The sequence below is a fragment of the Zonotrichia albicollis genome, chromosome 6 (genome assembly GCF_047830755.1).
Source record: "Zonotrichia albicollis isolate bZonAlb1 chromosome 6, bZonAlb1.hap1, whole genome shotgun sequence".
NCBI classification, from domain to species: Eukaryota; Metazoa; Chordata; class Aves; order Passeriformes; family Passerellidae; genus Zonotrichia; species Zonotrichia albicollis.
The window spans coordinates 60,369,868-60,390,683 of NC_133824.1; the positions used below are offsets into that span (position 1 = coordinate 60,369,868).

Consider the following 20,816-nt stretch of genomic DNA (forward strand, 5'->3'; position numbering starts at 1 on the left):
GGCAAAAAGAAAAGGTTTTAAAATTCCGCAGGAGCTCCAAGTCATTAGTTTTGTCAGGAATTTTGCTTTCTCAGATCACAGGGAAAAAGGCCTCAGATCTGTGGGTTCAGAGGAAGCCCAAGAGAAAGGCAAGCTATGCACTGAGCAGGGCTGTAAGTCATGGGGGCTGATTATTGTTAATTTAGCATTTTATATAAGAATGTGAGAGATCCTTATCAAAGCCTGAAACAAACGCCCTGCACGTTTCAACACCTCACTGAATCCAACTAGGGAAAAAAAAGACCAAATGCTGGATTTTCTCCCTCTCTCTTTATTTGCATTAAAACTTTTTATACTATTTATAAGCATGAATCCCTGCAATTGACAGGAAGTGGAAATTAATGGATTATATGCACACGTGCCAAAAAACATTTGAATTGCTGCTAAAGAAGATCCCAAAAATTACTACAATTTTCTTCTCAGAGTAGTCAACTAGGAGTAACCCCATTGTGGAAACTTGTATATGGAAAAAGATGTTTGATCCAATTCATCTGTAAGGGTATAAAAATAAATCTGTCCTAAGCAGCAGCTGTCAGCAGAAATGACAGTGGAAATTCCTGCAAGAAGAGTAAAAGCTCATAATGAAAAAACAACAATCTAAACCATGACATTGTATGTGAGCAGGATGAAAATCCATCAGGCTACTAGCAGCCTCCACATAATCCCCACACTACCACAATGTAGATATGCTGTTAATTAAATTGAGATGGTCACATTTTGTACTGCTGGAAATCCAGTTAATTAAGTGAATTGTTCAAAACTGTTCAGAGTTCACTGGAAAAAAAAAATTATTTATAAACTACAGTCACCTTCCATTTCTGGATTTCATCGCTGTAACAGAGCACTGAAAGCCCAAAATCTGGTTTAAAACTGTACTGTTCAATTTTATCACGTTGAAAATATGAGCAGCACAATTAGAGAGACACAGACAGCTGAGTGCCCATCTAGGTGACTGACATCTTTAGAGTGATCCCACTGAAATCATGATTTCTGCCAGTCTCCTTTGAGGCTTTTCACTCCCCACCTCAGGCCTGACACCAGTCACTCCCAGGTTTTACATTTGCAAAGTAAAGCAGAAATCTCAACGGGAAAATCCCTCTCCTGCCCTCCCCAGGCTGCTGTTCCTGCAGCAGACAGCCAAACCAGACGTGTCCCCCCCTGGAATGCTGTGCTTTACACCCAGCCGTGGCTCACACCCAGCTCAGCAGCAGGAATTGCTGCCTGATGCTCTGAGTGCTGCATCCCACCCAGCTGTGCCACAGCCTCCCCTAAATCCCCCAGGACAGAGCCCTCCCAACCATCCTGCACTCACACACGCCAGCAGAACACAATAAACACCTAAACCCCTGCAAGATCAGGGCCTGCCATCCCTCTGAATAATCCCTACTCAATTTCAAGTCAATTATTCTTCCTACACCTGCATCACATGGCTGTAATGATCTTTATTTCCCTCCCCCCAAAAAAGTTTGATTTTGACCAAAAAAAGCACCAGCTTTAACTGGAAGCACTCACTGTAATGGAAAACCCATTTGCTGTGACTGCAGCAGGTCATCAGGTCTGGGCCACAGAGGTGGAATTTAATTTCTAATCTGGAGATCTCAAGCCTTTGGTATCAGATAGAGCTAAAGGGATCACAGGGAAGCTGGACAGAAAAGTAGCTTTCCAAGCAGCACAATAATAACCATGCTTTGAATTCCCATGAGAATGCCATTTCAAAGCAAGTTCCAAATTGTCTTCTTCTTTCTTGGAGGCATCCTAGCAGAAGATGATTTTTAAGAGTGGACAGTTAATGGTTATTAAATAAAGCAAATATAGAAATGTGACAGAAAAGACCTCCTTAAAACTCTCCCTGTGTGGTGGAGCAGTGACAGCCCAAATCCTTTTCTCCCATTCATCATTCACAGCACCTACTCATTATTTATGCTATATATTTATTATGCTATTTATTTATGTTATACATTAATCTAGGGCAGGTTTTAAATTAATACTCTTCTTCATCAATACCTATGGAATGAAGAATTTTTCCTTTACAAAGAAAAACCTTTGCAACACCAACACAACATGTCCCTCCTCAGCACCTGAAACGTAGCAAACAGAATATGAAGTGAGAGATGGGAAGTGTGGTATTTTCAGGGTCCTCAGGATGAAGGAGGAATTGAGAATCTGACTCCATGTTCTTAGAAGGCTAATTTATTATTTTATTTACTTATATTATATTAAAGAATGCTATACTAAACTATACTAAAGAACAGAGAAAGGATACTTACAGAAGGCTTAACAAGATACTTATTAAAAACTCGTGACCCTGTCCAAAGTCCCAACACAGCTGGCTGTCATTGGTCATTAAATAAAAACAATTTACATGTTGAATAAACAATCTCCAACCACATTCCAAAGCAGCAAAACACAGGAGAGAAAAATGAGATAATATTGTTTTTCTTTTTTCTCTCTTCTCAGCTTCGCAGGAGAAGAAATCCTGGCGAAGGGATTTTTTCAGAAAATATGACAGTGACAGGGGAGAAAAAAAAGCAATGCAGAGTCAGACAGCCCTGGTGCTCTGAGGCTCCTTCAGCCTGAGGATGAGGTGTCCCAGGGCTGGAGCAGCCACAGAGCAGGTTAATATGGAAGTATTTTGTCTGAGGTTTCACAGCGGATGTGTCCGCCTGCCTGGAGCAATGGGCGTCACACCAAGGTCCCCAGTTTGCCACCCCTGGTGGTGGCACACAGCTGTGTCCCAAGGGTGGCTGGAGACTTGGAAATGTTCACAAACCCTTCCTGTTCACAATCACAGCCTGTTCTCTGGTGCCCCAGGAGATCCAGAAATTCCCAATGTTGCAAACTCACCGTGCATCCCTCTGCAAGCTTCTATTTTAGCTCACACCTAAAATGAGCAAATATTCTTCTCTTCACCTATATATCTAATTTTTTTACACAGTAATAAGCCTATCCCTAGTGAACCTACAGCTGCCCACATTGTGCCTAGACTTGTAAGGTATTTAAAGGTTTCTGTCATCCTGTTCATAAGGCCTGGGGGACAAAAAGGGTTAAGAACCAACACAGATTCTCTAGGGAAAACAGAAAGGCACCAGAAAAGCCAATTCAACTGATTTTACCCAAAGGGACAAAAGAAGGTTTAGTAGGTCCTTTATAAAATGTCAGAGAGAAAAGCTTTATTTTCCCACAGGGAAAAACATACCCATTAACAAATTAGGTGAAAGCTGAGTGAGATGTAAAAGGTCTGAAATTCCTCAATGCCTTTAAACTGTCTGTCTTCACACACTTCATTTATTTTGGACAGCAGCACTGCCCGTGCCAACTTGGGAGCAAATGGAACTGTGAAAATACCTGGGGATGAATGTATTTTTAATGTTAATAAGCAAATCTTAATTGATCTGAGCAACACTATTTTTGGGTTTTAGAGAACAACCAAGTCCCAAACTCAAGCCCATCTGGGTTCCTCGTTTTCCTCAGAGCATCACTGAGCAAACCTTCACAACTCTACCTGAGTGGAAACAGATTTCAGGGGAGCTACTCTTGTATTTATGAGTTGGGTAAATGCCCACTGAAGGGAGGCCAAAGCAATCACAGCATTTAATTATTCCTGACAAGTCACAGGGAAAAAAAAAAAAAAAAGAGGAAAAAAATAACATCTATGTAATGAAGGGCACTGTGACAAGTGAGCTTCCTCCACAGCCTGCAGATACCAAAAAATATATAAAAAATATTCCCTATAGTATCTTGCATAGTATGGGGAAAATTAACTCCTATTCCACTTCCAGAGGCTGACCATAAATCCAAATGCTGTTGGAGGGAAACTGCAAAGACAGCAAGGAAGGAGGAAGAGCCAAATGGAGTGATGAAGCTGTAACAAAAGGGATCTCGGGCTGGGCTCCTGCTTGGCCGGGACGAGCATGGAAATGAGATCAAGTGCAGGAGCTCATCATGAGGCAGCAGAGCTGGGCACAGACTCCTCCATCACCGCTGAGCTAACAGCATTCATCAGCAGAGCACGGCTGAGGGGCTGCAGTGACACAAACAGGACGGTGTTAACAGTTAATTATGTGTGCTAAAAGCACAGAACCATCAAGGAGAGGGGATTGGAGCCTCTGCTGACATCTGGCAGCGTTTTGGGGAAGCTGTGTTTCTCCTGAGGTCCTCATTGATTCAGGAGCACCGATTTGCTGACGTTAATTGGAGGAAGAGGTAATGAGAACTGACTAATCACCGAGCTGTGTGCCCTGCAGACTCATTCCAGTGTCAGTCACCCTATCTTGCTGATCACTCAGGCAAAACTCAGTTTTAGGGGGAATTCAGTGGTTGGTCAGCACCCCTCTTTGACTCACTGTATTTGCATTTGGTTGTACAATAAGCTGATGAGAGCTGTGGTGGTGTCAGAGCTCAGCTGACACAGCAGTGGAGGCATCACAGCACATGCTGTAATTCCTGGAGAGCTTGCACTGAAGGTCTGGACATGCTAATGTCACTGCTGGTGTCTCCAATGTGACTGTGACCCCTGCAAAGTGAATTAGCAGAGCTCTGCCAGCACCTGCTGCGTGCACACCTCTCCTTTTCCCTGCAAACACACAGGGCTGCTGTTACTATATTGTTTTTCCAGATAAGGCTTAAAGGATCAGTATTTAATTGCAGCAGCGAGTTCAAGGTATGAGACATAGTGTTTGCATTAGAGAGATTTGTCACAAAACTTGGAGGGAAACAGCAGCACTCAGATGATCCATCACACACTCACCTCATTTAAATGCAATTCAATTTAGCCAGACCCTTTGGCACAAAAGTGGGAAAGATGACTTAACAAAAAGCACAGAAGAATACTTCTGACCCCAGGTGTCAGCTGGATTTGTGTGTGACATTCACAGAGGAGCTGTCCAAGAAAGCCTGCAGCCATTCATTGCTAGGCTGCAATTAAGGTGGCAGCCAATGTTTAAAACCTTCCTCATCCCATTCCCCCCTTTTCTGGCCACATTTTAAATACAACACAGAATGAAAAATAAAAATAGACTGCTGTGCCCTGCCCCACATGAGGCTGGGCCAGGATGAGTGGATTTCTATGCAAACAACACACAGAATGCCTTCCTTTAATCAGTTTGTTGCCTGACACAGATAGGAAAATTAAATGAAGTTAACTGTGCAGTTTTCAAGTCACCATTCAGCCTTTCAGTTGAGACAGATGACTTCTACTTACAGTGCTTCTTCCTCTGGCATTCAGTGGAAAATTTGGCAATCCTCTCTGGGTCTGGTTCTCAGCAATTCTCTGACATGGGGGCAGTTAGTGTCTCCATTGCACATAATAGAGCTGTAGAAGCCAGGGAAAAAATGGCTCTTTTCTAGCCAGTTTCTCCCTTTCCCATCTGACAGAAGTGATTTTCTTCCCTGATCCAAAAGCCAACACACCCTGGTCTCCACCAGTGAGCATGGCAGGCACAGCACAGAAACGCTCAGAGTCCCCTAAAGTTTGCAAAAAGTATCAAATTCCCCCATTTCTGCCCTTCTCAGGGAGTAAGAGAGCCCCAGTGTGAGCAGGGCAAAGAGGCAGCCTTACCTTTGTGTGATTGGGGCTGCATCACTGATCCAGGGAGGGACACACAGAACTAGGGGTTAAATGGGAACTCACAGCCCTTCCCACCACCCAGCAAATCTGGATTCTGGCTCAACTCCCAGCCACTGTAACCTCAATTCTGCCACAGGGTTACTCCTGACTTACATAGGTAAAGTTAGACCCAGATATCAACTCTAATGGGCCTGATTCTGGTCGTGTTTACACCAGCACAAGCTGATGATGATGATGATAAATAATTCTGGGAAATGACCCTGGATTGTGGCTCAACTCCCAGCCATTGTAACCTCTCTTCTACCACAGTGTTACTCCTGACTTACACAGGTAAAGTTAGACCCAGATATCAACTCTAATGGACATGATTCTGTTCGTGTTTACACCAGCACAACGTGATGATGATGATAAATAATTCACAATTAAAAGCCAAATTACTCACTATTACTTGGTGAGTAGTCATGGCAACTTCTTTCCTTCCCCAGCAATAAATTCAGTATCTGCTGATACTGCCAGGCACTGATCAGGTCTGGAATGAGAATTATGGGACAGGGAAGTATGAGGGTGATGGTCACACTTGTCAGACCAAAGGCACTCCAGCATCTCTCTCTGATGGCTGCAGGCATTTCTCAAGAGCTTTTCCAGCTCCATGCAGATCCTGTGCTCCCACTGACTTGACTGCAGCTCACCTGCTTCCCTCCCTAACCCTCTCCAAGTTCCCCCTCAGCACCTCACTCTATTTACATCCCTGCCCTGATGGGAATCAAGGCACAGGGACCAAAACAAGGCTAAACCACACAGAAGGAACAACCTCCACAACAAGATTTGGATCCTGCTGTTGACAGAGGAGTGCTGGCTCCTGGACTAATTACAAAGTGCTGAATTTGGAGACATCTTGTGCATAATATATTGATTTTTTTTTTTCCTTGGAACATGGTCCAGCTCTCAGTTGCTCTTCTACATGCTCCAAAGGCAGAGCTTTAATGCTGCAGGCAGAGAGGGCACCAGGAGATGGAAGCTACACCTGAGGCAAGCTCCACTCTTCTGAGACAATTACAGCCATAAAGGTTTAGCATAAAGCTCAGGAGAGCAGAAAGCACAACACTGTCAGTCACAAGCTTTTCATTCTGAAACTGGCTCCTAAAAAAGATAAGATAAAGCCAAACCAGATTAACCAACTTCAAAGCAAGCAGCAAGGCATTTAGGGCACGCTAGAATAGAATGCAGCTGTGCAGAGCGCTGATGAATTAAACAGGTAGAGAGGCTCCTTAATGACTTGCTCCTTGTCCCTTGCAGGTTTTTGGAAGTTTCCTGTGATTAGTCCCATCCCCTAACAAGATTCCAGCACCCAGGTGATGCAGCAGTGCCTGCCACAGAAATGTTGATGAGGTGAGCTAGCAGGAGCTCTGTGGAACAGCCTCCCCCAATCAGTTATCCAAGGAAAAGTGATATTGGATGACTCTTACAAGGGACACACAAAGCACTTACTGTTGAGCTCATCGTCAACTTTCTAAGTCAAATTAACCAATTTGCTAATTAAGGCTCATGGCAGTTCCTCAGGACAGTAAGTCTGCAGTGCAGTGATTCATCAGGCGGTCACAGAACCGGGGAGGGGCTCCTCCTGCCCTGACTCAGGATGGCTGCTGCTTCCCAAAGGAATTTAAAAGGTGGGGGAAAAGAGAATGGGAGGAAAATAAGAGAGGGAAAGGGGAAAAAAGGGGGTAAGTGGAACCCAAGGCAGTTTGAGAGAGAAATCATATTTTTTAAAATTGACATGGGAAAAATAGCTGCCTTTCTAACATCATTTGATTTGGAGGATGTGAAATTAAGCAGGTAGGTCTCATGAGTTCTAAGTGGTACATTTTGCATTAACATCTGTCCAGCCCATGGCAGGGGTCAGTCTGCTGCTGAAGAAGGAAGGAGCAGAGAGGGAATGATGCCTCTGCTGACCAGGAAGGAGAGACACAAAAGTTGGGAGCAGCCCAGGGATTCAGCTCACAGGAATGTTGCTCTCTGGACCTCCCACCACCTGAACCGTCACTCCCTGGGGCTCCCAGCACTGCACAACCCCTCATGGAGCCTCCCCCACTGCAGTTTTCCAGCTTGGAAGAGCAGGCTGCAAGCACAGAACCCTTTTACCTACAGCAAAGCAACCCTGAAAGCTTGAATTGCACACACAGTGTGGCTCTTGGATCCTCAGAGGCTCTCTCAGCTTTCTAAACACCTTCCCTTCTTCAAATGGGTAAATAATCTTTCACCCATTTAACCTGAGACACCAAACTCCATGACTCACCCAAAATCTCAGCACTTCCTTGGGGCCCTGCCATTTGTCCTTATTCAAGGAAAGAAACAACACCAGTATCAAGAGATTTGTATTTTATGATCCTCTCTGATGTAGCCTCACTCACTTGAACACCATAATTTGACCTTCTGTATCTCGGGTTCACAAAATGCAGACAAATCAATTCCCAGGGGCTCCAGGATGAACACATCTCCTCTCCAGGGGGCTCTGCAATTAAGGATTAATTAGCTGAGGAAATTCACAGCACTGCAGCTGCAATGCTACAGGCAGGGCCACACGAGGGGAGCCCCAGGAGCACCTCCAGCTTCCCAATTGGACACAATAATAGTGTCCCACACTGGGGAAGCACCAACCTCCTGGTTCCCTGAGATGTCACTGCAAGGACTACACTCAGCACAATCCCTGTGCTCAGTTCAGTGATTTCTGAGGGCAGGGTAGGCCCACAGGGCTCTCAGGGATCAGGGCTGGCACTGCAGAGCCCCCCAGCACTCAGTGCCCCATCCTGTGGTGCCCCCCAAAGGCTGCTGAGACCATGGAGCTCTCTGCGAGCACCCCAATCACCTGCCAGCCCTAAATGGGACATTTCAGATTTAACCATCCTGAGCTCACCCGAGCCAGCCTCCCAAATTCAAAGCACAACCTCTCTGAGTGCTCTCCTTGCTTGGCTGCCTGATTTGCCTCCAGGACAGGCTCTGTGATGTAAACGAACCTGCTTGAGGCTGGATTTTTCTGGAGCTGGGAGGATTTGGCACCTTTTATTACTCACTTGTAAAGTGACTCCCAGAAATACCACAAACAAGCCCAGCAGGCTGCCTGAGGAGGGAAGGATGCTCATGCATGCTCTGTTCCTTGGATAAAGGGCATTAATCTAAGCCTTGCACCTCTGGGGCAGTGAGAAGAGCCTGGCAGCACCTCCCAAGGACCTGCTGCATATCTGAGCTTTGACATCTTCTTCCAAAGGGTTTCTTCAGCTCAGCTTGCTGTTTGTAAGCAAATCTCACAGCAAAATCCTGTCTGGCAGAGCAACAGTGCAGTGATCACGACATCCACCAGCTCTAGCAGGCACAGGAGCCTGTTCCCAGCTGTGCCTCCACAGAAATCCATCCATCCATCCATCCATCCATCACCACACAGCAGCAGGACAGCAGAGAAGGAACAAGTCAGGCAGCAGCTGCTGGCATTGACTCAAGGGGCACCCAAGCCAAACTGTGTCAGCAGTGTGAGCCTCCCACGGCATCCAGCAGCCATGAGCTCCTTCCTGGGAACATGCTGCCTCACACCAGGACATGGGAAAAGGGAATGGCCCCAAATCATCACTCACAGAGGGCAGAGGTACACTCCAGAGAGGAAATGCCTGCATGGGGAGCACAGTGAACATAAAGAGTAAAGGCTTCTCCCTGTCCCCCCTAAGCAGTGTTAACCCAACTGAGAATAAACCAGAGAATAAACCATTTCATCACAACGCCTTCAGTTTGAAGGGGGGCTCCTCTCGAAGGACCAGATGTGCCTCATTGCACTTGATGAGACAGGTGGGAGAAATTAAGGGGCACATGACACTTGCTAAAAAGCATCACCTGGGAAGGTCTAAACTACACTGACTACTACTAACTACAAGGTCCAACTCATTTCTCTTCAACCCTGCAGAGCAAAGCAGGCTCAGAGGCACAGGTTGTGTTTTTAGGCTCCTGTAAAGCACACGAGAAGAGCACCCTGATTTCTCTAATCCTGCGGGATGGGACAAACCCTCTCAGACGGCCGTGCAGGCAGAGCAGAGGCTCGAAGGCTGCCTGATGAGGGTAAAGCTCCCAGCTGTGATGGGCTCTGCTCCCTGACAAGCCACAGGTGCTGTCCCTGGGCGTTAAAAGCAGGACAGGAGCAGCGCTGAGGGCTTTGTGTCGGTAGCTGTGCCCATGGAGGGTGTATCGCCGCTGGAGCGCTACCTGGAGAGCTGCAGCGGGCAGGTAAGGCAGGAAGGAAAATATTAACCGAGGAGGGGGGAAAAAATAAAATAAAGCTAAACAAAAGGCAACTGCGTTGGCCGGGAATCGAACCCGGGTCAACTGCTTGGAAGGCAGCTATGCTCACCACTATACCACCAACGCCGCGCTGAGAGCAACCTCGCAGCCGCGCCTCAAATGTGTCATTACCGCATTCCTGCTGGATGAGCCCCAAATTCCCCTGTTCTGAGGGGTTCCTCCTTGTCCCGGGGGGTTTCCTCCTTATCCAGGGGATCCCTGCTGTCCCGGAGCTGCCGGGAGCATGGAGGAGCTCTCTGGAGCCGGAGGTCGCCTTCACTCCCTGCTAAGAGGGATGATGCTGCCTGTGAGGGTCAGCCCGGGTGCTGGCGTGGGTGGGCACTGAGAGGGCAGCAGGCTCGCATCTCCTCGCTCTGTTAGTAAATGTCTGCAAAAATTCATTACGTCGGGGTTTGGAATGGTTGTCCTCTACCTACTATAAACAATGTGTAAGTCTTATTGTTCCCATTTCTGCTCCCCCAGTCAACCCAGTAAGATATGCTCTTCAGAGGGCTGAGGAAGGACTCCAAAGAAACACTCTAATAAAAATGCTGTTTTGTTTAAGGAACCTTGTGCAAATGCATAAATGCTTAATTTTCAACAGGAAAAGCTGTTGTTAAGCAGTGTAATTCAAGGCACAAGCCAAGTGTTTTGCTTTAGTTAGACTTGTCCTGATCTCAGGTGGTTGTAGGAACAACTGAGAGAGGGCTGGACTCCACAGCTGAGCATCCTCCTTACTCAGGAAAAAAAACTTCTTTGCATCCTGTTGTAAACTCATTTTCAGCTCAGAAAACAGACTTAGCGCAAGCTGTTTAAATCCAGAGACGATCCTGTGGCAGTGGGTAAAGCCCTCTGAATGTGCCCTCACAAAGTATATAATGTGGTAATGTATAATACAGCTTTTACAAGTGCTAGTGAGCTTTTTATGTTTTACATTTGCTGGTACCCTTGATAATAGCAGATGTGTGATAGGAGGAAAAAAATAATCCAAGTCTGTTGCTTAAGGCAGCTGGGTTGGATTTGTGTCTACCTGATTGGCAGGATTTCTGCAGCAGAAGTGAAAAAGGCTGTTTCCCCTCGAGCTGCCCCAAACTGAGGGATCTCAGAAGGATCTGTGAGTGAAATCTCCTCCCTGGAGCTGCTGGGAGATGGCCAAAGCTATGCAGTTGGTGGGGCCTTGGTGAAGTTAATTAACCCAGAGTCTATAGCAATAACCCTTGGCAGCCAGCCCAATGCAAACATGGTCTTGTGCCCCTTTTGCAGCCTCTGAGCATCTGTCTGACAAGAAGGAAATATTCCCCAGCACTTAACCCTGTCAGGGCTTTCCTCACACCTCTTAGGTGCAAGCCTGATCAGAAAGGAAAATTTGCTTTCTGTTTCTACTTGCTCTATGCAATTTACTCTTCTTTTTGAAAACTTCACAGCTGTGTGATACTTCCAGCCTCACGTACCACTCGTTTCTCCATCAGCTTCTCTAAGATATGTCACAAACTGGCTTTGGTTGTTTGTTTGTGGGTGGTTTTTCTACTGTTCATTTCTTGATGCCCATTAGTATGATGTGAGTAGTCTCACAGGGAGCTTTTTGTATCATTTTCTCTACATTGTGGTTCCTACAAAACCTTCCTAATGAGCTCCTGCACAGCTAATCCTTAATCCACTGGAATTCTTGCTGAGATTGTGACTTCCTTCCTTCGCTGCTGCCTTGAAAAAGATCTATTTAAAATAGATATAATATTTTATTTGTAACTATTAATTACATATTTTACCATTTTTTTCTAAAAGGTAAAGGAGTACATAGATTTATTTGAGAGCTTCCTGCCCAACAGATCTTCTGTGGGGGCTCTGCATTTAGAAGTCAGTTTTAGAAGCAGTTTTAATTGTGGGTACTTTTCTGATTGCATCTGTATTCAGGCTAGTGAGGGTTTTCTGGATGATTTGTCACTTTGTCAGAGTTCTCCAAGTGTCTGCAGGCAGATATACTGCAGAGTAGGAGCAGAGCTGTCCCCGTGTGCATGGCTGGGTTGCCAAGTGAGCTGCCTAGAAGAGAGCAGCACTAGCTCAGGGCTGGGAAGCACTGATCTGGAAATCCTGCTCCTGCTGGAGGTCAGGCACTTGCTGCCAACTCCAGGGCTCAGTCTCATGAACCACTCCCTGCTCTGATTTCTGCTTGGACTTTTCAAGTCCTTCTGGGTCTTGAACCTAAAAATGCCTGATTAAACACAAAACCTCTTGTGTGGATTCTTTAGTCCAAGCTGTCACCTGCTGTGGATGTTGGCAGAAATCACCTTCAGAAAGAGGCTTATGCACCAATGAAGAGGGAATAAATCCTGTCCTGAAACTCTTGCCTCATTGACGTGATGATGCTTTTAAACAGCTTTTAATAATAAATAGTTGATAAAGAAGGACATCAGCATGACAGAGCTTACTTGCAGGTGTGCTGTGTGCTTGCTTCTGCTGACTGTGGTGAGGTTTTTTTTTAGTCCCATCTTCTCATCTCTAGCTTCACTCAGGCCTCCAGGAGGTGAGGAATTAATTGCTGCTGGTTCTGTGAGCTGCTGCCCTCTGTTGCACAAAGCAAAGCTGACACTGTCCCCTGCTAGCAGGGAGAGGAAATGGAGCAATTTACAGAATGGGAGATCAAGACACTCAGAAAATGTTGTCGGTCTTCCTTGGAAAAACTCAGGAGTGTGATCATGTGGTTCTGGTGTGACAGTGGCTGTGAAAGGTGAAGTGCCAGTGTTGTACCTGCATTTTTCAATTTGTGCAGTCCCAGGAGCTCTCTAGAGAGCCCATGGATTGTGATGAAAATGCATTATACAAGGTACCTGGATTTTTATACACTCACAGACAAGCAAAGGACACACTTTCAACCTTAAAACTAGTCTTTGATAAAATACATATTGGGGGAAAATTATTGAAACTTCCTCATTGAAGATCAATCTTAACTTACTCTCCTTGTTTTAATACAAGACCCTTAACGGCACTTTTTCTCAATTCAAGGATGACTTCTCCACTAGTCCTCATCTGTTCACTCCTATGAGCCCTTATGATTTAGAACTTCCAATTCAAGCATCTTCCCAGTTAAGTGAGTCCAAGGAGCTCCACACAGACTTCTCCTCCGTGGACCTCAGCTTTCTCCCCGATGTCACCCAAGACAACAAAGAACAAAGCCTCTCTGAGGATGGTCAGGAAACCCAAAAAGAGCTTGGGTCACTCCCAAGTAAGGAGGACAGTGGTGTTTTCATGGATGAGAGCAGCTTGTCACATCCAGGTGCAGCTGAGCCATCTCCTGAAGCTCCTGATGTGTGTCCTCCCCTGACTCCGATGACTCCGATCACCCCGGCGACATCTGCCTCAGAAAGTTCTGGAATAGTCCCCCAGCTGCAGTAAGTGATGTGTTGTTTATGTAGCACACACACCATAGTCAGAGTTTGGCTTAAACTGCAAGGTGTTGCTCTGACTTTTCACTTGGAGAATGTAGCAAGCATGGCTTGGCCTTAAATAAGTCAAAAACTACAGAAGTAATTTTTTAGGGTTTTTTTTTTCTTCTTGATGGGGAGAGGTGGAGAAAATTAAATTACAATATTGGATAAAAATATGAAGATTCTTGAGAAGGAGGATTTCCTCCAGGAAGGAGAATGTGAAGGATGACAGCAGAGTCCAGGGATTTAAAAATGTCACTCTGCCTTTTCAAAAGGAGAAACAGAAACTGGCCTCACTAAAGGGTGCTGTCCTGTCTAGCATAGAGCAACTCTGGAATAGTTTATACCTGTAGAAAATAACCCAGCCCTGCCTACCTTGGGTGCTGTAGTAACTCTAAATAGTCAGTAATGGTTCAATCCCAAGCTGTAAAAGGCTTCAGTGATGCAGTTTTTGGAAGACACACAAACTTATAATTCAGAGACTAATAACTTCACACTTTGTCCTATCTCAAAGTGCAGTTTTGGATTGAATTACTTAAGTTTTGCCAGAAGTAGCTTAATGCTTGAGTGGGGAAGAGACAGGCAGGAAATCAGATGATGGCAATTATTAATTGGAATGTGACTGTACTGCTGGGGGGTGGCTCTGCAGTGGCTGGATTTTGCAATGAGAAAATTCCTCCCTCATTCCTCAGGAATATTGTGTCAACTGTAAACTTGGCATGTAAACTGGATCTGAAGAACATAGCTCTGCATGCCAGAAATGCAGAGTATAACCCAAAGGTAAATCTTGAACTCAAAGCTTTACCCTCACTTCCCTTTCCCAATGATCCTGTGACTGTGCTCTTAACTCTCCTGCTCCTGGGTGGGTGGGAAATAACTTCAGGTGGGAAAGAAACACTTACAAAACAAATGTGTTGTGATTAGCTTTGGAATTGTTAATTTTTGTAAGACTGAACAGAAATACAGTTTAATTCCTGACAGGTTTTCCTTTGAATTTGTAGAGGTTTGCTGCTGTCATCATGAGAATCAGGGAACCACGAACAACAGCCCTCATCTTCAGTTCAGGAAAAATGGTCTGCACGGGAGCAAAAAGGTATTTTTCTGCTTTTTCCCTTCCCTCTAAAGGTCTGGGTCTTGCAGCTATGCACATATTCTGATGGAGAATGTCTGAAAAGTCTTGCTTAAAACATCTAGCAAAGGACTAATTGCAAGAAAAAGGGAAGCACTGATATTGAAAATCTTCCTTTCTTCATGATGGCACCTTAGCAATTTCTGAACTGTGTACTTCTGTCCCTGAATTTAGAGTGAGCTGAGCAGACATCAGTAGAAAAGCTGCTGAAATTCCCAGAAATTGTTAAGGGATTATTTGCATTTCTCACTGATTTTTAAAGTGTTTAGGACATAACTTGTGTCTGTCAAGTCTCTCTTCAATGTCTGTGTTCACCAGTCAACACATCTGCCTCTAGAGGAAATGGGAACTGGGGAAAGCAAAAGTTTCTTTCTGTACTCTGAAGCTCTTTCCCCCTGAAGTTCAGCAGAGTCTGCCTTGGTTTTTATATCCCAAAACAATCAATTAGAATTAATTAACTCATGCTTAGGAGACCTCTTCTCCAGCCCCTACCACCACCCCAGGTGGGTGAATTGTACTGGTGCCTGCAGTCTAACCCCTGGATCAGCACTGAGCTGTTTTGAGGAACTGAGAAACCTCTCAAAAGAGGAACTGCTGAGTGATGAAACATCTCCAGTGGGTTCAACCAGACCACAGGAAGGTGAATGAACAAGTGCCTTACTCCTTTTAGCTCCCTACAGCAGTTCTGGGGATGGAGCCTTGCTATTTTGAGTGGCAGGATCTCTTTTTATGGAATGCAGATCAGCACAGTGGTGGCTATAAACCGATTTCCACCTCAAGAGCAGAGGAAAGCACAAATAAGTGTTATTTTAACAAATAAGTTAATAAGTTATTTTTTCCCCTTTGCTCTTCCTTCAGTGAAAAGCCCATCCCTGGAAGTGTTGCAGGCCAGGCTGGATGAGGCTTGGAGCACTCTGGAAGGGGTCCCTGCTCATGGCAGGGGGTGGAACAAGATGGGCTTTAAGGTCTCTTCCAGCCCCAGCCACTGTGGGATTCTGTGATTGGAGGGCTGTTTGGAGATTACAATAAAGGTTTCTCCCCTCAGTGAAGAGCAGTCGAGGCTGGCAGCCAGGAAATACGCACGGGTGGTGCAGAAGCTTGGCTTCCCTGCCAAGTTCTTGGACTTCAAGATCCAGAATATGGTGGGGAGCTGTGATGTGAGGTTCCCCATCCGCCTGGAGAGCCTGGTTCTCACCCACCAGCAGTTCAGCAGGTAGGAGGAGATCAGGTACAGCCCTGTGCACCTGGCAGCAGGGCCTGAGGCCACTTCGGCCTGGTCTGTGCCTTTGCTCTGATGCCTTGGGAAGGCTGAGCTAGAACAGAGACTGGATGGAGTTAAAGAATAAAGGAGGGATTTATTAGGAGGCCTTCATGGATCCACCTTGGGCAGCACCAGAGCCCAGCCAGGGCTGCACCCAAGATGAACCAAAATGGCCCCAAAATGCATGGCCAGGCACGGGGTCTGTCACTGATCAGTTCTGCTCCATTTGCACCTTGCAGTTCATTGTCCCATCCCAGCTTTAGCCCAGGCAGTCCCACCCTGCTTGTTTTTCTCTCTCCAGCCCACGGTGTTTGTGCTCTGGGGCTGACATTTGGATCATTTGTCCTTGGTGCCCAGCTGGAGCAGGAATTGTTTTGTCTCCCTGCTCTGTGCACAGAGCTCCCCATCCCATAATATGAAGCCCAGACTCTCACACTAAAGCAGCACAGAATCTGAAAAATAGAAAAGCTAAACCTGAGGCATCAGCTCCTTTGTGGGTTTTAATACCAAGGTGGCCTCTTAACTCCCAGCAAAGCAAATTCCTGTCTGCAGGGATAAGGTTTCCAGCCTTCAGGCATGAAACCAAACTGCAGTTGCAAAATACAGAATTGCAGGTATACTGTGTTTTCTGGGATATTGTTTTGCTTCTGTTTGGATGTTCTTTAACCAAGAATTGAAAGAAAAGCTGTAGCTGAGTGAGGGCATGTTGTACCTGTGAGATCAGCTTGTTCAAAACTAGATATTGCCATCAGGAAAGGATGATTTCAGCACTGACAAAGCCAAAATTCAGTTGTCTTTTATTAGCAGTGCATCTAATAGCTTGCATTTCATTTAGGAACTAGATATATATTAAATATTTACATTGGCTGTTATCTTGTCTGAGTTGCACAGGATGGTTCCTGATAAGGGTTCTTGGCAGACTAGGAAGGATTTACTGTGAGGGTGCCCAGAGAAGCTGGGGCTGCCCCTGGAAGTGCCCAAGGCCAGGCTGGACAGGGCTTGGAGCACCCTGGGACAGTGGAAGGTGTCCCTGCCATGGCAGGGGGTGGAATGAGGTGATTTTTAAGCCAGGCCATTCCATGATTTGAGGACTGTATGAAGATTACAATAATGGTTCCAAGGTTGTGACAAATCAGAAGTGGCTCACAAGTCTTTAAAGTTCAATATGAAGATCCCCCACCAGCTCCAGCTGGGTTTAACAAGTTTCTCTTCAAGATGTCCAAAACCTGACCTGACCTTTCTCAGGGCAGCTAGATAAAATCAGTGTGGTTAATTACCTTATTGCTACTATAATTAAGGAGCACTTTATTCATACACCACTGAAACAGCTTTTGCATTTTACTGATCTCCCCTGCTTGCTTTGAACAGCTATGAACCTGAACTGTTCCCTGGCCTGGTTTATAGGATGGTCAAACCAAGGATAGTGCTGCTGATCTTTGTGTCTGGGAAAGTTGTACTGACTGGTAAGTGCTGCCTCTCTGTGTCTCTACCCACTGCTTCACTTTCTGAGAGCATTTAAATTAAACATTAACTAAAAATCAGTATCTTGCCACAGTAAAGCCACTCAGGGATCTTTTTAATGGCTGCTGCAGTTTTATCTGTGTTTTCTGCAGATAACATCAGTTTTGTTGCACTAGAATCTTGCATTATTTCACATACAAAGTCTCAGATTTCCATGTTAAGTATTTTTTTATTCAAAGCCTGATGCCACGTGCCAATGCAGAGTATGCCAACAGGATGCTGCCATGCCAGCAACTACTCAGGCACTTAAATAGGAACCTCACAATAAGCAATTTAAAATTGCTTGGACAGGAAACAAACTTCTTAAAACACTTCACTGACAACATTTAGTAGGGATTATCAGAGGAAAGGGTGGAGATCTTAGAGCTTGTTCCAGATTGTTTGGCAAAAAAATCGTGAGGCAAAAGCCTTGCTGAGTCAGTGTGCTCAGCAGATACCTGTACCTCAGATCCCAGGTGTGACTTGTTCAAAAAAGGTGAATTCCTGAGCTCCTGGCACATCCTTTTTGAGAAGCTCATGAAAATGCTTCTATTCAGATGTACTGAAAGGTGAATGGTGCTTGTTCCCAGAAGCTCTGAATGTGATATTCATGTTCACAACACAGCTTTGGGAGTGGGGAAGGCAAGAGAAGTGCCTGCCTTAGCCAGAGATTCTCACAACCATAAATCAGGAATGAGCTCAGCCAGCTGAAGGATGGGGCACTCAGGACAAAGCTCAAATGCTTCACCCTCCAATGTCCACAATTTTCTTAGGTCTAGTAAAATTATACTGGTCAGTAAAATCTAACTGGTCAGTTCCATTCCACTGATGCTTGCATTTTTGGGGTGCACTGATTGTAATGGCCTTGCTGCACACTCAGTCCTTTGCTGTGAGTCCTGGGCCAGCTGTAATGACAAAACTAAATTTGCTGAGATGTGAGGAGGGGTCTTCTCCCTAATCAAGAAAGTAACTTTACTTTTGAAAGTAAAAGCTGTGGTAAGGCAGATGAATTATTCATGTCCAAGTGAGGACATGAGTAAAGGTTTACACATCCAACCTAAGCAGGGCTTAATTCCACTTTTAGTTCATTTAAATGCAGTTTTCACCTGGCTGATGTTTGTTGGGCCAGCATGAGTAGTGTTGCTGGCAGGGAATGTTCCTGCCTACTGCAATGCAGTTTGTGTGCAAAACTTGGTATTAAAGATTTGCTACCAGTACCACAGAAAAGGATTTGAAATCAAAGGGGTCCTAACACACAGCTTAAAATTAAAATTGCTTCTCAGAGCTGGAGAAGGAGAGTTCTCAAACTGTGGAACAACTCCCACTATGAAATAAAGGCCTTTCACCACTTGTTCCTACCTTTCCACTCACCTCATGAACAGGCAGAGCTGTTATTCTTAAGCAGATAACACCGTGGTGGTGCTCAGTTGCTTTTATTCCCTTCTTCAAAGCCAATATTTTGCTCCTGTCAAGAGCAGAAAATTGCTGTTTTGGTTCCACAGATTAAACAAAACTAGTCTTAAAGCTAAGCAAGCTGGAAAATGCTCTTTGAGGTGGCAGATAGAAATTCTGTCTTTAACAGTAAGGTGCTTTCAATCTCCTGGATTTCTTCATGGTTTGTACTCCTACTGGGTTTAAACTGCATTTAGTTTAAGTTCAGCACTCTTAATTCATGGTCTTTTTTATCTTAAATGCCCGTTTAGGAGCAAAAGACCGTTCTGAAATCTATGAGGCATTTGAGAACATCTACCCCATTTTAAGAGGCTTCAAGAAACCATCGTGACACGGCTCCCAGAGCAATCCAGAATAACCCCTGGGCTTGTGTTGCTGTGCTTGGAGCAGAACCAAGGGCATTCCTGGACACATCTGTGGATTATTAAGCAAATTATTCATTTCTGAATGCCACACATGCTGATGCCTTTCTATAGCTTGTGAAATGTTCTTTTCTTTCAGATTATCTGAGTTCTGACAATTTCTGTCAAGTTAAAGCACTTGATAAATGAATGCACTTTTAACAGAATGTATGTTAAGGTGGCACTTTAAAATATTGTGTAATAGAAGCCATGTATCTCTTTCCCTGTTGAACAGGTGAATCCACACTGCACTTCCAATTGGTTTAATCAGAATCCTCAGCTCTAAATGTCTTGATTTGCCCCTGCAGTGTTGTAGTTTCATGTTGAAGCTCAACATATCTAATTGTCTATAACGTGGCTTACAAAATCCTGTATGAGCTGATTTTGGTGTTTAGAACACAAGTGCTGAATCACTCTGCTCCCACTGGCTGGGTAAACTCTTGTGTGTGAGGGTAGAGGATTTTCTCTCACAGAGAAGACATTCCAGGTCCTGACTGCTGGGACACACATAGAAAATCTGTGGGTGGAGGGGTGTAACTAATTAAATTCTCTTATTTGACATGGGGCAAGTTAGATTTTAACCAAATGGTCCCCACTTGATGGGAGATGATGGGAGTTTGGTGCAGACAAAAACATGTTGATTTAGAACTTTGTTAGAAATGGATTTAAGGAAAATGCAAAAAGTCTTGGATGCTCATGACAATTTTAATTATCTGTGTTATTTAACCAGAGTTCAGCCAATGGCAGTAATTTGGTAATTTTGAAGCAAAACCAACGAGGTTTCCTGTACTTGGTTTAAAGTCAAGCCTTTGTTTTCAGAAGGTGTCCTGCCTAGCAGGAACAGGGCAAAGCCTGTCCCATGGCTGCTCTGGAAAGCCCCTGGAAGCAATCCAGAGCAGTTCTGCTGTGCCCTTCCCTGCTGAAGGTGTTGGTACCTGTCTGCAAACACCACTAGAGGCTGCTCTTAGATGATTTAAGTGTAACCCAGCCCAAAATCCTCCTCGGTCCTTGCTGGAAATACTCAGCTCAACTCCCAACAGGGTCTTGCTGGGCTGAGTTTTGCTGCCACAAAAGTTTATTTCTGATTCGGTGTGGGTGTGGCTTCATCTTCTGTATCTGTTATGTGTCTCTCACAAGTGGTTTTATATCTATCTCCCTGCAAACTATGAAAAACTTTGTGCACTTCCTCATGATAAGCTGGTCTTAGCTGTTATCAGTGTCTCTGTCAAACTCTGGATTTCCACACTCAAATCTATTTTAAACACAGGCTTACTTTTCTGTTTGCTTTCTAACGTTGGAGACTTTCCACAGCCATGGGCTGGACTTTTATTTGCACTGTAGCTGTAGAAGCAGCTGATGAGCTTCAGTTAGAATAATGTTTTGTGAGTGAAAACACCCTGGTTTTATTGAGGTGTTGGGGGGAAAAAAAGTTTATCTAAGATGAGCCCTCTTCAAGAAATCACATTTTTCCTTAAGAGCTTGCCACATTATTTCAGTGGTAAAATTAGTGTTCTTTAGAAACACAGATAAGGCCTTAAAGATAAGAAATGGGCTCTGTGCCTTTTCACTGAGCTACTGATTAGGTTAATGTTTGCTATGGTAACTCTTGTCTTAAAAACAACAATCTTGGTATCTTGGTTCTACCTCCACAGTGCTGTTCCTGCTGAGTGTTTGATAACACGGGGAAGGGGGGGAATAGAGGCTGGGAATTGCTCTTAAAAGAGAAAAA

The 20,816-nt window shown here is 44.9% G+C and overlaps 1 protein-coding gene and 1 non-coding gene across 2 annotated transcripts; one reads left to right on the forward strand and one right to left on the reverse strand.

The window, feature by feature from the left end:
- The first annotated feature begins 9,817 nt into the window (after positions 1-9,817).
- TBPL2 (TATA-box binding protein like 2) lies at positions 9,818-19,090 on the forward strand. The gene is made up of 7 exons (XM_005492209.2): positions 9,818-9,868; positions 12,923-13,308; positions 14,037-14,124; positions 14,346-14,437; positions 15,519-15,686; positions 17,103-17,197; positions 18,938-19,090. Exons 1-7 carry the CDS (start codon positions 9,818-9,820, stop codon positions 19,015-19,017), a joined length of 960 nt encoding a protein of 319 aa, XP_005492266.2. The 3' UTR covers positions 19,018-19,090.
- On the reverse strand, positions 9,938-10,009 carry TRNAG-UCC (transfer RNA glycine (anticodon UCC)). The gene has a single exon. It is a non-coding gene; the product is annotated as a tRNA-Gly (tRNA).
- Positions 19,091-20,816: the final 1,726 nt, after the last annotated feature.